General features: G+C 47.8%; 2 protein-coding genes across 2 annotated transcripts; both read right to left on the bottom strand.

Annotated features, from left to right (window-relative positions):
• Positions 1-6063: 6063 nt before the first annotated feature.
• On the bottom strand, positions 6064-7407 carry LOC120897500 (pro-corazonin). Its single transcript, XM_040302450.1, has 3 exons — positions 7272-7407; positions 6968-7206; positions 6064-6897 (listed from the first exon to the last, which is right to left on the bottom strand). The coding sequence occupies exons 2-3, from the start codon at positions 7192-7194 to the stop codon at positions 6609-6611; spliced, it is 516 nt and encodes a 171-aa protein (XP_040158384.1). The 5' UTR covers positions 7195-7206; positions 7272-7407; the 3' UTR covers positions 6064-6608.
• A 3430-nt stretch (positions 7408-10837) lies between these two features.
• Positions 10838-15243, bottom strand: LOC120895412 (DNA repair protein RAD50). Its single transcript, XM_040298754.1, has 3 exons — positions 14966-15243; positions 14110-14885; positions 10838-14042 (listed from the first exon to the last, which is right to left on the bottom strand). The coding sequence occupies exons 1-3, from the start codon at positions 15032-15034 to the stop codon at positions 10961-10963; spliced, it is 3927 nt and encodes a 1308-aa protein (XP_040154688.1). The 5' UTR covers positions 15035-15243; the 3' UTR covers positions 10838-10960.
• Between the last annotated feature and the right edge of the window lie 482 nt (positions 15244-15725).

The following is a 15725-nucleotide window of genomic DNA, read 5'->3' on the forward strand; positions in this document are numbered from 1 at the left end:
GATTTTCACACTCTATTTTAATTCGATTAATTTTTCACAACCAACCAATTTCCGATGGCACTGCTGTTCGGAATCATGTCCATGTTCCATCCAACTCCCTATTCCAGCCGAAGCTTAAAAAGTGGCTTCATTGTAGGGCATTTAACGAGTGCAACTCACACACACAAAAAGAGAGCACCAGAAACAGTCCAGTCCTTCTGGAACAACAAACTAGGCGGCTACCTTCACACGATGACGATGACGGCAGCCAACAGGCCGTGTCTGTGACGAGCCAGCCTTTTTATGTTGACGTGAGGCGCATTAAATATTTAGCAAAACATTTTAAACGGACCCGATCCAGCAGTACTGGAAAAGTCAATTTCCCTGTACACACACACACACACACACACACACACACACACACACACAAAACACGGCAAACAGTGCCAATGGAAGTGCCTTCATTTTTGCTCTGGTCCCGCAAGTGCACGGGATAAAGGCACGTGTAGGACGCAGCACAGGCAACAATTGTCAGCAACCGAACCAGGGGCACTCGCGCCCTCTCTCACATTTCCGGTTGCAGCCAGCAGTATGCAGCGAAGGCAAACTATTCCGGAAAATCATCAGCAACATCAGTGTTCACCACTCACCCCGAGGGACTGACGGCGAGCCCCGTCAGCCCACTGCAGGCTCGTGTGTATCGGTCCCGCGGGACGGCTGCCCTTCCCTAAGTGCTCTTGTGCCATTCCCACCGCCGACACTCACGCACAGGAACAAAAAAAAACAGGAACAGGTTCTTTCACTAACAGCTAAACAATTGGGATGGACGAAAACCAGCAAACAATCAGGCCCTCGCGCTCCCTTGTACGGCGTGCTGTGGTGTTTGATTTCATAAATTTATTAACTCTACTCGACGCTCGACTACCAAAGTACGTCTGCACAGAATTCCACATTGTACTTTGCGTGTGTGTGCAAAGGGGCGATCTGCTCTCTCTACGCACACAGACTTTATACGCGCGCCCCCTAATAACATTATAAATATGTTTATCATTCTTCGCAAACAAACGCTGCTTTTCCACCCTCCCCCGAGCGTGCGGACGGGAAAATCACACGCCGAAAATGATACTTTTTGCCCGCGTAACAACACTTCCGACCCATGCGCCTCTTTCGACCCATTAATCGCTCACGAATTTCGGTGGCTTCCACCACCAACAAGTGTAGACTCTGTTCGGGGACCGGTGCAGTTCCCATGGTTCTTGTGCACCGATTAGGCTGGTGGTATCGTCACGTGGCACACCAATACCCACGCCCAACGGCTGATTGAGTTGTCAGGTTGCTGCCGGGTTGCGATGAGTCCCCGGAGACGGTGGAACTTGCAACAGCAGCACGTCGTTGCCATCGTGGCGTATGCATCGCTCCCAGGACGCGTTGCTGGCTGGCAGGGCTGGTGCGTAGTGAGCTAATTGAATTATTTTCTCATGAACAGAGCGTTGCATTGCATCAAGAGCACTTACATCGAGTAGCAAGGAGACTGGTGAAAAAGCCAAAAGTTGCTCGCTGGATGACCCTTGAACGATTGTCAACTTGCAACGGCTTTATAAACCATTCCAGCATCATGTGTAACGACCTTCGATTTTTACAATTTAACACAGTAATTTTTAAATAAATTGGACAGCATTCTTATTGCTCCACCCCACAGACACACACAAATCCCCAAACAGATTCGCTTGCCGTCTTCTGATTTTTGGGAAAAAACACAAAAACAACAACACACAAGGAAAAAAAATGCACGCAATTTCCATTTGAAGAGTCCGTTTTCTTCCACTGGTCTCTTCGCTTGACTTTTCCTCGACTGGTTCTGTTAATGCAAATAAATTATTCACCTGCTCGCAGGCATCATCCTCCATCAACCCCCCAACCCCCTTTCATCCCACTGGCCTGCGCGAGCTTGCCCTAAATATGATTCGGCTAATTCGGTGAAGCGATGAGGCGGACCCCGGCGCCATGGCTAGCGTTGATTAAAATCTCGCAAATTGAATTCTTTAAAGATAAATGAAGTTCACCTGTGAAATGGGAACTGGCAACTGGCCCTCAAGACTACGAAGGGGGGACGGGAGAAGAAAGCACGTGCAAAAGTGTGGTAATGTTGGCAGTGTTTCAAATCAGATAACCATTCCCACTGACAGCGTCCATCGTCTTCACTTTTGATTAGCTGCGGCCCACTGTCAGCATAGGAGCAAACATTTGGACGGAAAAAAGCATCCCTGGGTAAGAAAAACGGCACAAGCATCAGTTTTGATTCAAATTGCTTAAATTGTGCCGCTCCTAATCCTGGCACAAACAATGTCATCCAACCTGTCAAAACGAATGCGCCAACGCTCTGGCGCAAGTGATAAACGCGTTGTTAGGTCCGAGTCTAACAATTCACTTCCTTTTTTTTTGCTGCTGTCCCAGTTTCATGCAAACGAACAAAAGAAGACAAACATACCCAGGGGAAAAATTTGCGTCCGGTGAGATCTGGTAGTCCTACAAAAAACAAAAAAAAACAGTACAAAAGGTAACCAAACGGCCCATACTCTTCATCACACCGATGCGCAGGGCAATCATTCATCCACATAAATTAATTATAAAGTAATACGAAACAGCCCCTTCGAGGGTCTGCGCAATCGAGAGCGGGTCACAGCATGTACAAAAAAAGGGGTGTCCTTCTACCGACATATGAAGAGAAGCATTGTGAGACGAGGGGTACGGGGTCAGATGCGCATGCAGCAGGGATGTTGCAGGACTTTTGATCGTTGTTGCTCTTTTGAAGTGAAGTGGTTTTGTTGCCGATGTTTATCACGCCACACCACGTATGCTCTAGGCTGGCAACAACATCCCGCCGTGCGTTTGGCCGTTCCGGTAGCGGATCTTTACATTCGATGGGAAGGGAGAGCGCGTTACAATACGGTTGCAATTTTCCCTTCCTTCCGCGATGCGACGATTAGATTGGCGGTGGAAAATATGTCCCTCGCACGCGCTCCGCTCGCTGCTCGCTGCGATGGGATGAAGCTGGCAACGACCCTCGGATCGAACGTGCGCAAATCTTCGTGGTACTCACGCCGATCAAATTACCAGCGCAGAGCAGAGCGTAAGGTTAAGAGCGGTTGCACCGGTTTCCTTTTGCATTCACATGCACCAACACTGCGGCTGGTGTCGCACGGCCGGACAAGTGTTTGCGAGCATTGTTCACAGCAGGCTCACGGCTTGTGCAGATAGGGCAGTCACCAGAGCACGTGTTACTAACTATTGGATGGTTAAGCCGTGTCAGATTCTGTCAGCTTGACAAATTAATGGTCCACTGTAACAGCTAAATCCGGTGTGAATCAAGTGATTAGTTTACCTTCCGATTGCCCGTAGTGGAAAGAGGTATTTTAGATGCGATGCTTGCCATATTAACGGTGTACTGATAGATCAAACTGTTTGACACTCTTCATCATTGGTTATTGTATTACCTTACTGCCGACTGCATCCTAGGCTATTATGGTCTACAAATCATTGCAAATTTATTTTTTCGTAGAATGGTGATGTTTCTAGATTTTTTTTATTATTCAGGAGGGACGGCTTTGGAGTATTACTTATAAGATACATAACATATTGTTATACCATCTCTGTAGCAACGTCTACGCATCACAGAGCATGAAGATCAACTCCAAGACAGCAAAGGAAAGGAAAGAAAGCACAGGATCCCAGAACTGTTTTAAGACGATCATCAGTATCGGTGCAAATCTCTATACTAACCTTTCAACCGCTCCATTCATTAATAATGTTTTTTATCCCTGACAAACATCTACTGACGAACACCATCGCATCGCATCGTATTCAGCGCTTAATCACAGCGAAAATGAGCAACGTTTAATTATTGACGAAACGTACACTGATTCACTCCACAACACAAACGAACAACGGCCGCTCAGCACTGTATCATACACACCTTCACTTACACTACCTAACTCAAACGAAACGAGCACTATTCTATCTCGGCCAGAGAACGTACAAATGCTGATCAGCACTCGATCACACACGGGCTCACTTACACATTCAACTTGAGTTAATGATGTAAAAAGCATTTGCATCTACCATGAGAATGTACGCGAACTAAAATCAAAACTCTCTGATTTCTATTCTATTCTATTCTATTTCGATTTTTCTTCTATTTCGTGCAGCAGTGCTTTTGATGTCATTGTTTTATTCGAGACTTAACTGGACGAAACTATCTTTTTTCTACACAACTATTTGACGATAACTACACAGCCTTTCGCACCGATCGATCTTGCAAAAGCAGTGATAAGAGCACTGGTGGTGGTGTGCTGATAGCTATATCGTGCACGTTAGATGCTGTTCGCATCGAATGCGATAATTCACACATTGAAACCGGTTGGGCCCGTATCGGTACACAAAGCCAAGCTCTTCTAGCTTACTCTAGCTTACTTGCTTACTCAGGGAATCTCCCCAATGATGAACGTCTCGTTAACATGCACATTAGTTCGCTTCAAACTGTTGATTAGAAATTCCCGAACGATGTGACTCTACTATTTCTAGGCGATTTTATTTTCCCCAAACTTACGTGGTTCAAATCTGATACCGGTGATGTTTATCTGAACATGAATGTTCATTTATTAGCATGGCGTGCTCCTCGCTACTTGATGCGTTCTCTTAGATCGGCTAGCAGCAACACACTTATATCAAAAATACTAACAGCGTCACTTAGGATCTAGTATTCGTCAACGAAAACATAACAAATGTGCGTATTGATAAATCTGTAGAACAACTTACTAATGCTGATATTAATCACCCTTGCTCTAATATCGACTGCACTGTCAATGATGGGATAGTAAATTATCTGGATACTGATCATTGCCAAACATTATTTTCGGAAACTGCAACAAATAGAACTCTTTACTATCCAACATCGATTGGTCCCATCCTAGTTCAGCTAGTACGATGCTGTTAATGTATTTATTGTTAATGTATGTTATTTATCTATAAATGTCCTATTGTGTATATTAAAAAAATATTAAAATCATTCAATTTTTCTACTCTGCTATGTACTTTTCAAAGATAAAAACGTTAGAAGTTCATTCCAGAGTGCCCATAACAGTAAAAGCTAGGCAACTGGGTGAAAGAATCAATAATTAATAGGGCAACCGTGAGATCTGGATCTTTGTCTGTCTAGTTTTTCATATTATTCCAATTTCATACTCATCATTTAACTTTGATAGGATGGTCATAGAATAAAATGCTATGCGGTAAATTTCATTAATATTACTCCCTTTGTTATTAAAAAGGTTAAACCTTGCTTTGAAGGTTAAAAGGTTGCTCCATAAAAAAATGTGATACTGTGTTAGAATGTTCACCACTGTAGTTTTAACAGGTTATCTGCTTCAGTTGCCAATTTGTGCAGTATATCATAGTGTTACTGAAGAGATGTATAAAATAGAAACTATTATGCAAACATCTTTGCGCTCTTTTATCTCTTTCAACTCTTGTACTTATACCGGGCTGAATTGCAAGATTGCAAGTACAATTTTCAACAAATTCATAGTAGTGCATTCTCTAAACACAAAAGACGCATACCTTTCTTCCGATCATAATCTCTGATGATCTTCGGCGTTCATCCTTCCCTAACGCCCGTCCGGAAATTCCCTTCAAACGAATACTCATTTCAACTTCCGTAAGCCTGCCACATACCACCAGCGACGATGTCATACTTTTAACTGCCCATGCTTAACGCCGGAAGAGAGGCTAATTCCTCCCGCCGTGGCTCATACAATCCAAAAAGAGACACAAGAAACACAGCCCTATAATTTGTAACTCCAAGACAAGGTCGACCTAAGCGAACCTTCCAATTAACTGCACCGACCAACTGCAACCAAACCTGCCGTACCTGCAGGGACAACTTCATTTTCGGCACTCGGATTCGGAGTCTCTGGTAACTTTTGGTCCCATTTGCTATAATCGATTCTTTCCGCTCCCATCGGCTCGAAGTCTTAGGTCGGACAAACGAGCAAACGAGCAAAACAAACAAACAAACACGCCCCAAAATGTTGCTTCAACGTGACAAGAACGCCTTATCTTTATCTGTTAATATAATACACTATTTCGCACAGTCCACACACAGGCTCCCAGGGTGGGCAATTTCCGCTGGGCAGAAATATAAGCAGCTCCCCCCCAAACAAGTTGAGGATCGGTAATGGCGGGTTGTATAACTAACTATGGTGACTATGTCCATCGCCACAACGGGAAACACCATGTCCCCGTAGAGTGTTCAATGTGGGACATCGTGTCAAACTTCAACAAATGGATAATCGTTTCTTCCTTTTTCCCTGCCTTCGACGCGAATCATTATTAAATCATCGTTTCTTGCTCTTGACGTGCGGCTGCTGGTGCTGCTTCTGCCCCTGCTGAAGCTCTTCAAGGATGCGTCTCGCGAACAATTACCGCCACGTGGACACCATCCTGAAGCGTAGCACCTGTATCCGCTGATTTACGCTCTTCCTCCGACCTCCCGGACGTGACTGACTGACTGACTCTGATGTCTGGCGGCATGTGATGACGGGCATGTGATAACGGATATAGCGGGGACTGTTTTAAGCAATTTTCTGACGATGATCACTGAAACCGGTGGCCGTACCGCGCTTGAAGCGCAGCTCATCCTCCATCGAGCGACCGTTGGCCAAATTGCTGCCACCGATGCCACCGTTGCTCTCGTCGGGATCCATTAGGAAAGGTGGCAGCACGAATGCGGCTCCGGCTGATTCCGCACTGTCAAAGCTGTTGCCGGCCAGTGGAAACAGCTCTTTGGTTGGGTGGGCAGCGGCCAATAAGCTGGCCACACGAAGATCGCACGGGTTCCGCAAAAAGCGTCGTAGGAGCGCTCTGTAAGGAGAATATTCAGTTAAACCATTTTTATAGATGTGCATTGGTTTAGAGAGGATGAATTGCATACTTTTCACTAGGTTTTAAAGAGTTTAATCCCCCAGGGGACAGAGCAGAGGCCAGCAGCTGATTCGCAGTTAAAGGTTCCATTGCAGCCGAGGATGATGGTGAAGACGATGATGAAGACGACGGCGAACGCTTCCCATTTGTCCATCCACGGGAGTACTGAAACGTTTGGGCATTCACTAGCACCACTAGCCCCACCAGCAGCAGAGCAATCGTGCGTGTATGTAACATGCTGGACGAGATCTGGAGGGTTGCAGGGTAATAAATAACCTTTGCTTGGCCGTTTTCAACTTCACAGAACCACTCACTTATGTTTCACCGTATTACAATTCCAGAACGTTGTCCACCTTCTAATTGAACTGTACCAAAAACCACTGAGTATCAATTGAACTGCGTCACTTTGCAACAAGATTCCCCAATCGACCGTCACTAGTCTAAACCGGATTGGAAACTGTTGCCTAGACCATGTCCAACCGCTTGCTTTTATACAACCGATGAGCCGCCTCGGCTCCGGTACTTCTTGCAGCGAATCAACAAATCAGTTCGACGAAATCACGTACTCGTACGCGTACCCTTCTCGTCCTGGTTGTCCACATCCTGGCATCATATCGCATACACGCATACATTACCCTGCCTTCAATAGCTCCAGACACAGCAGAGCGCTACCGCCATCGCACATGACATGAACGGATCAAGCATATCAAAGTCAATCAATTAAAGTGAATCGGATCCGTGTTGGTGAGTGTTAAAATTATGTAAATAGCGCAACCACCAAAACAAAAATCCTCCGCAAAACCGCTCGCGTAAGCGCGGGAACTTCGCGCGAGAGACAGTTAGGAAGGGATTGCTTTGTCGATAGGGAAGAAAGGGAGCAAGTGAAGACAACCACGCAACCCGCAAGAAAGCGTATGAGCATCTTTGATCCTTGTTATTATCATATGCTTAACCTGCTCGCAAGCAGCATAAGGACTGGGAAGAAGCGTTTTCCGAGGATGATATCGTTCCGGATTAGGTGCAGGGAGGGAGATTTTGGGAACGGTAGAGAGGGCTTTCAGTAGGATTGAAAAACAAAAGGAGCTAAATTACATTCCCCGTAGATCCGCTGACGTGCGAACGGCTGAAGGTGGTGGAGTAAGCGGGAAAACGGCTTCGGCTAGGTGATAGGGGTGAAACGTTTTCAAAAGCGCGCCGGATGTGTATCATTTGCATAAAGAGAATATAGATAGATGCTCGGGTAAGGCAAGAAGCTGCTACCATCTTAAGCAGCAGCTTCATCTTCCCACACGTATCGGGGTTCAGTTGGAAAGTACACAAGGCAAGATGCATGCCTGTGGTAATGGACAATTAAGAGTCTATTGTTGGTCCATAAATAATAATGGTGTAAATCCTGGACTCGCTTCATTGCACCATCGCCATATGTTGTCTGGAGGCGGCAAAGGTTGATTTGTTAGTTCGGACACATAATTTACAAGGTCAAGAGTGTTCGATTTATAGGCGTTTTGCTGTCATTGGATGACGCTTATGGTGGTAGCAATCGGAAAGGATGTATTTCTATTACATTTAAGATGGTTTCGAAACAGGAAAGATGTTTAGTCGCAACATGCTTCATTATAACATGCATTAGTCGCAAATTTCTTGGTCACAAAATTCTTGGCCGCGAAGTCCTTGGTCGCGAAGTTCATAGTCGCAAAATCCTTGGTACCAAATCCACAGATGGCAAAATTCTAGGTAGTAGTGATGGGTAAATTCAACAAAAATCCGGAATCGCTTCCGAATGACTCCGCCAAAATAAGAAGCGGTTCCGGAAGATAGGTGCAAAATTCTGAACTAGTAGTCGTCAAAAGCCGTCCGGAACCGTTAGTCGGCAACCAGGGCAAGTCGGAGCCGTCGGAATCGTTGGAGCCGTTGGAATCGTTGATGCCGTCGGAGCCGTCCGGAGCCGTCCGGAGCCGCTAGTCGGCAGCTGGAGCCGGTCGAAGCCGTCCAGAGCCGCTAGTTGGCAGCTGAAGCCGGTCGGAGCCGTCCGGAGCCGGTTGAAGCCGTCGGAGGCGTCCAGAGCCGGTTGGAACAGTCGGAACCGTTGGAGCCATCGGAGCCGGTTGGAGCCGTCGAAGTCGTTGAGACTTCAGTCTGTTACAACGACTCCGACGGCTCCAACGGTTCCAGACGACTCCGACGGCTCCGGACGGCTCCGGACGGCTCCGATCGGCTCCGGCTGCCGACTAGCGGACGGCTCCGGCGGCTCCAACGGTTCCAGACGGCTCCGGACGGCTCCAGCGGTTTGAATTTATCGGAATCGGAGCCGGAGTAGTAATGCTCGGAAGCGATTCCGAGTCGTGGGTGCGATTCCGATGGCCCATCATTACTAGGTAGTAGAATTCAAAATCTCAAAATCCTTGGTCGCAAAGTTAGTTGGCCCCAAAATCCTTGTTCGCAAAAATGCTCGTAAGATCAGGGTGGCCACTCGAATCAGGATTTTAAATTCTCGGTTTTTTCCCCGGTTTTTCCCGGATTTTTTTGGAGTTTTCCCGGTTCACTATGCTTCGTGTGCCGATTTTATCGATACTTCAATTCCGAATTATTATATCATACGTTTTAAAAAATCGTTATCTAGACCAGGTGTCTCCAAACTTTTCAGTTCGCGGGCCGCATTGCTTTACAATCAACGTTGTTGAGGGCCATTTTGACGCTCCTTTAGAATGAGTGGATGTTCAAATCCCGTTTTAATAAGAAAATACTAACAAAATGTATAAAATTTATTTAGCTATCTTTTATTGAATCTTGATTTTCGTCTTTCAGAAGTAAACAAATAAATTTTGAATGGTTAGTCAGAAAAGAAAGCTATTTAATTTAACCTTTACCAAGTCATCGCGGGCCGCATTAAAGACTCTTGAGGGCCGCATGCCGCTCGCGGGCCGTAGTTTGGAGACCCATGATCTAGAGGATGGTAAGTAAACACGGGCATTACGGGAAAGATGGAAACTTGTCATAAAAACTGCATAAAAGTTATTAGTGAATTATTCAACAATATAATATCCAACCTAGAGGTGTGACAACACATTTGAGAACCATTTTTGTCATGATTTCTATCAAATTTGTACAAACAAATTTTCAATCGTGCGCTCGTTTGTGGATCTAATTTGGCTACTATGGATCTTAAGCTATTTAAATATGCATTCTTTATATTTTCGGAAGTTTTATATGAGCATACAACTGATGAAAAAACGACAAAAAAGCTTTACAAATATTGCTTTTTAGTGGTTTAGCATGATGACACTAACGTGTAAAGACGTGTTAAAAAAGGGTAACCTGAAGTTATGGACCAACCAGCCACTGAAGAAAGCATACAAATCTGCGAAGAACGGATTTCCTGTTAGACAGCAGCCATTCATTATGCTGTTACTCGCACGACGCTGATGATGCACCTCACGAATAGATACAGGAGATTTCAGTGGGTTTCTTAATTTTGGGACACTTTCTTGAATATGTTTTACGGGAAGTGTACTTTATGTGATAAAAAAACAAAGGAACAACGATCGGACAGCAGCAGCGACGCCACCTCAACCATCAGTGTGTTTCATTCATTGAGCTATTAGTTGTGATGGTGAAGCTTTAAATCGTTTGTTTGGTTGATGATCTGCTGTATTATGAAAAATATTAACTCAAGAAATCAAGAGATCATATTTTGTTCAGAAATGTCTAATGTCAATACGTTAATTTCTTACATTTGTTTTAATTGGCAACAAATTTTTCATCAAAATGAGTTTTAAGATTGTAAGGAAAATTCTAACAACTAAACCAAATTTCGATCGATATTTTATCCAATTGTTAATGTGCATTGGAACAGTCATCAATATATTCATTACCAGCACACTCTCTTTATCCAAACAGCATCGTATGTTTTATTAATAAACTGAATATGATAACATACCAAGACAATAACGAAAAATGAGAATAATACATACGTGCAATGCAAAAATGGAATATGGCATGGAATTTAAAGTTGCTCCTCTTTAATCACCGATTTGCCTTCGCTGTTGCGCGAAATGCGATAGTAGTTTTCAAACTTTTCCAGCTTGGTCACAAACTCCTCGTCGTGAGTGATGACGATCAGCAGAAAGTGGCCCCCTTCCCGCTCCGACACGATGCGACGCAACGATTCACACAGCGAGTCGATGTTGTCCCGGTCCAGGTTAGTGGTCGGTTCGTCCAGCGCCATCACGCCACAGTTGCTGCTGAACGTTTCCGCCAGCGCCAGCCGTATGATGAGCGAGGCCAGCACCTTCTGTCCGGCACTGCAGCGGCCACGCATATCGATCTCCACATCGTTCTTCGCCTGCACCACGCCGTACGTGTAGGCACGGCGCTTGTCCGACCGCTCCGCCACCCCATCGTCCACCGTGTTGATGCGTATGTAGTCGATGTCGTTCCCGCGATAGATATCGCGCCACAGCGAAAAGATGGTCCGGTTGATCTCCTGCATCTTCTCCGTGTGGTACTCGCGCAGTGCACTTTCCAGCGCGTCCCGGTACTTCTTGATGTCGCTGATGATCTTCCGCTGCACGATCGATTCGGTCAGCGTCGTGACGTAGTTGCGGACAGCGTTGCGGAACTCGCTGCGATTCAGCTCCTTGCGCAGCTCGTTCAGCTGCCGCTGCAGCTCGCCGACCTGGCCGTTCAGTTCGCTCCGGCGGGCCTGCAGCTCATCGCGCAGATCAATGAGCCGATCGCGCTCCTTCTGCACACTGCACACCTCCATCTCGCCCATGCTCTTGACCAGCGCGGCTAGTTCCGCCTCCAAGTCGGCCGTTTCGCGCATCAAACGCTTCAGATCGCGATTGTCCAGCAGATCCCGCTCCTGCAGATGCTGATTGGCGATGTCTTGCCGCAGCTTTTCGATGCTTTTCGCCTTGCCGTCCATCGTGCGCTTTAGCTGGTCTTGCTCTTGCTGCGCTTGTTCTCGTTTCGCCTGCAGTCGGCTCAGCTCGACGCCCAAATTGAGTGCGGCCAGATCGTCCAGCTCGCCGCTCAGCCGTACGATTGCCGTTTCCTCCCAGCGCAGCTCCTCAAGCCCTTTGCGCAACCGCTGCAGCTCTTTGTTGTTTTGCTCCTTGGAGCGTTGCTTCTGCTCTAGCTCCTGCTGCAGCTGCTGCCGCACCGGGGTGAGTCGCCGTTCGGCGTCTTTAAATTCCTCCTCCAGGGTGACAATTTTTGCACCCAGCTCGTTGACGGACGCGCGCTTCTGCTCCAACGATTGGACCGATTCCTGTAGCTTCAGCTTTTTCGACTTCATCTGATTGTTGCGAGCCTGCAGATTGTTCAGCTTTTCCGTTTTAGTATCGATCGTGTTCTGCAGCTCGTCGGTGAGCTTTCGCTCCGTTTTAAACTTGGCGCGCAAAGCTTCCCGTTCCGATTTGAGCGACTCGATGGTAACGCCCTCGGCCATGTTCGGCCCCAGCTGGGCACGCAGCTCCTCTACGCCACGTTTCATGCGCTCCAGCTCGCTGCCCAGCTTGTCCAGCACGCTCATGTCGCCGACAATCGCATTGATCAGCTGCATGTTTGCCGTCGGTTCCGACACCGCCAGCTGGTACTCTTCCAGCTCGTCCGATGCGGTGCTGAGCCGTTTCTCCGTATCCTGCAGCTGCTGTTTCAGCTGGGGCAGTTCCTTCCTTTGCTTTTCCAACCGCTCCGAGATCGGTTTCAGTGCGAGCAGCTTGTCGTAATCGGCCCGATCCTTCTTGAGCGTCCGCTCGAGCGTTTCAATCTTCTCCGGCAGCCGTCGAATCTCATCCCCCAGCTTGCCGCTCACCTCGTGCGCGTCCTCACTCTCCAGCCCCTTTTCGCACACCGGACAGCAGCGATCGTTTTCGATGTTGGCAATGAACTTTTGGTACAGCACGACGGCCGACCGTGCCTCGCCGTGCTCCATGTTGTTTTTCTGTATCTTTTCGTTCAGCTTGGCCAGCACCTCCTCGTACGCGTTGCCCCGGCAGGCGCTGTATATTTTCTCCTCTGCGTCGGCCAACTCACGCTCCAGCCGATCGAGCTGCTGCTTCTGGCTTTTGCGGGTCGTTTCCATCTCCGTCACCGTGGCCTGCGAGCGGCGCACCTTTTCATTCACAGTTTTCACCTCCTTTTGCAGCTCGTCGTACAGGTTTTGCAGATTGCTCTTGTAGTTCGACTCGATTGTGCGGTCGGGAAAGAGGCGCCGCAAGCTGTCGCCATGCTTGTTGCGCAGCCGGCGCAGCTCAGCCTCCCGCCCGGTGCACTGCTGCTCCTTCAGTGTCAGCTCCTGCTCCTTCATGGCCACCGCATCGAGCGAGCTGATGCGCTCGTCCAGCTTGTCCAGCTGATCCTGCAGCTGATCGCGCAGCAACTTCCTTTCCGCCAGCTCCTTGCGCTTCGCGGGCAGATCCGCAGCAGTGACCTGCGTTTCGTACTCTTGCTCGAGCCGATCGATTTCATCGATCAGTCGCTTCAGCGTTTCGGCCGATCGCTCGATTTCGGCCACTTCGCGAGCCGTCTGCAGCTTTTCACGGTCCAGCTGCTCGATCTGCTTGCGCTTGGAGGTGCAGTCGCTCTCCAGCGTGGCTTTCGTTTCGCGCAACTTGTCGATGCGCTTCTGTGCCTGTGCGTCTTCCTCTTCAAAGGCCTTGCCCTTCGATTGGACCGTCGCTTCTTGCGCTTTGAGCGCATTGCGGATCGAGCCGAGGGCAGCCTCTACTACGCTGGCACTGACCGAAGCAGCACCGTAATCGTCGACCAGCGAGAGCGAAAGCTTATCGCCAAGCGCCCGAATCTTTTTGCCTCGCTCGATCTGAAGCTCCCGTTCGCGTTTCTGCTTTTCGGCGAGCTCAATCTTTTGCCCATCGATTGACTGCAGCTTGCTTTGCAGGGAACGGTCCTGCAGTTTGAGGCGCTGCAGCTCCGCTTCTTCGTCCTCCAGCTCGGACCGCTTCGAGGCGGACGTTTGCTGAAAGATTCGCACTTCCATCTCCAGCTCGGGCAACGATCCTTCAAACAGTTTGTTTATCTTCGAACGGAGCTGTTGGCTTTGCTCGTGCTTGCTCTTTATCCTGCCGAAAGACGTTCAAAAGATAGTATCAACAGAGAGAACTATGCAACTCACGAACATTTCCTTACTTGGAGTTAAACTCAATCTTCTTCGCTAGCAGCGACGAGTACTGCCGCTCGACCAGGGCCAGCTGCTCCAGCTTGCTCTGAATCGGCCGGATGTCCTCCTCCAGCTCGCCGATCATTTGCGTCAGCCTTGCCATATTCCGCTCGCCGTCCTCCAGCTGCAGCTGCTTCGTTTCCGCCTGCGCCTTCACGTTCTGCAGCAGCTTCAGGTCGCCCTGCTTCTCCTTCAGCTTCTCGTTGTACTCCTTGCTGATCTTGATCAGCTTATCGATCACCCGGTTGTACTCGGTCGTCCCGAAGATGGCGTCGAACTTTTTCTTCAGCTCCTTCGGCTCCTCCAGCGGCCAGCAGGAGTCCTCCTGGTGGCAGAATATCACATTGTTCAGGATGGCCTTCGAGACGCCCATCGCGTCGCACATCTCGTTGTTGATGTCGGTGACGCGCGACCGCGTCATCGTGACCTTCTCCTTCGTCTGGGCGTTCTCCATCGTGATGGTCGAGTCCATCGTTTCGAACTTGGGGTTCTTGCCCTTGTGCGTGATTTTCATCGACCGGATCGCCGTCACCGTGTTGCCGGTAAAATCCTTCACCATCAGCTTCACCTGCCCCAAGCTCTCCACGGTGTTGAATATCTTGGGATCGTGCACGAAGCCGACGCCCCGGTTCGTGCCCGGCGGCACCTCTCCCGTCAGCCCGTACTTCAGGCATTCGATGATGGTGGTCTTGCCGCAACCGTTCTGGCCCACGATCAGCGTGAGCGGGGAGCGGAAATTGATTTGCTGTAAAGCCGAAAAACAAAAGCGTAAGGACGGTAAGTCGGTCGGTACGGCAACAAAAAGCAAAAACGGAAACGACCTACCTGCACATCGGCACGGTCCACTCCAAAACTGCGTATTCCACGTATTTCAAGCTTATTTATCGTGGACATTGTGCATTCACTCACAGTTCGCGGCCGTTGTTGCTACAGGAAAAGTCACGAAACAATTGCGGAATAGCGCCAAGATGCCTTCACGCGTTGACAGCAGTGTGGCCAGATTATGTTGGCGGTTTTCGGTAGGCGCATCAAAATTTTATGCGTAGTTTTCGGTAGTGATATGTCGCAGGGAATATATCTTCAGAAAAACACAACTGCTTTATTCCTTAGTTCAGAATGGAATCAACTTTATTCACTCAATGTGTACTCTGATCGAGTCTTGCAATGTTACTGCGTTATGCGTGTTACTATGCAACAGCCCTACCCGCAAATTTCCGTTAAATGCCTTCTAATCGCCTTGTAATCGCCGGCGAATTGAAGGCGATCAGCAGTACATATAGCAGTAATTAAATGCCTTTGAAATATGTCAAAGAAAAATTTCGCTTTTAATTTGAAATTTGAAATTGCAACTGTCAAAAGAAAACCTTACAAGCGTCTTCAGCACTGCGCTGTTGTAGTGTTCCCAGATATGTGCGTGAGATTCGATAGCACGATTTACGTGTTATGTTCTCTTGCGTTAAGCTCTGAGCTATTTCACTTTATTAAATATGGTCTGCATTATTCGGTTGTTAAAGACCAACCCGTTGAAAGGTATTAATATATCAAACTTATTTCGATAACTCTTGTAAAAGGAGAAATGAGATAC

The sequence above is a fragment of the Anopheles arabiensis genome, chromosome 2 (genome assembly GCF_016920715.1).
Source record: "Anopheles arabiensis isolate DONGOLA chromosome 2, AaraD3, whole genome shotgun sequence".
Classification (NCBI taxonomy): Eukaryota; Metazoa; Arthropoda; class Insecta; order Diptera; family Culicidae; genus Anopheles; species Anopheles arabiensis.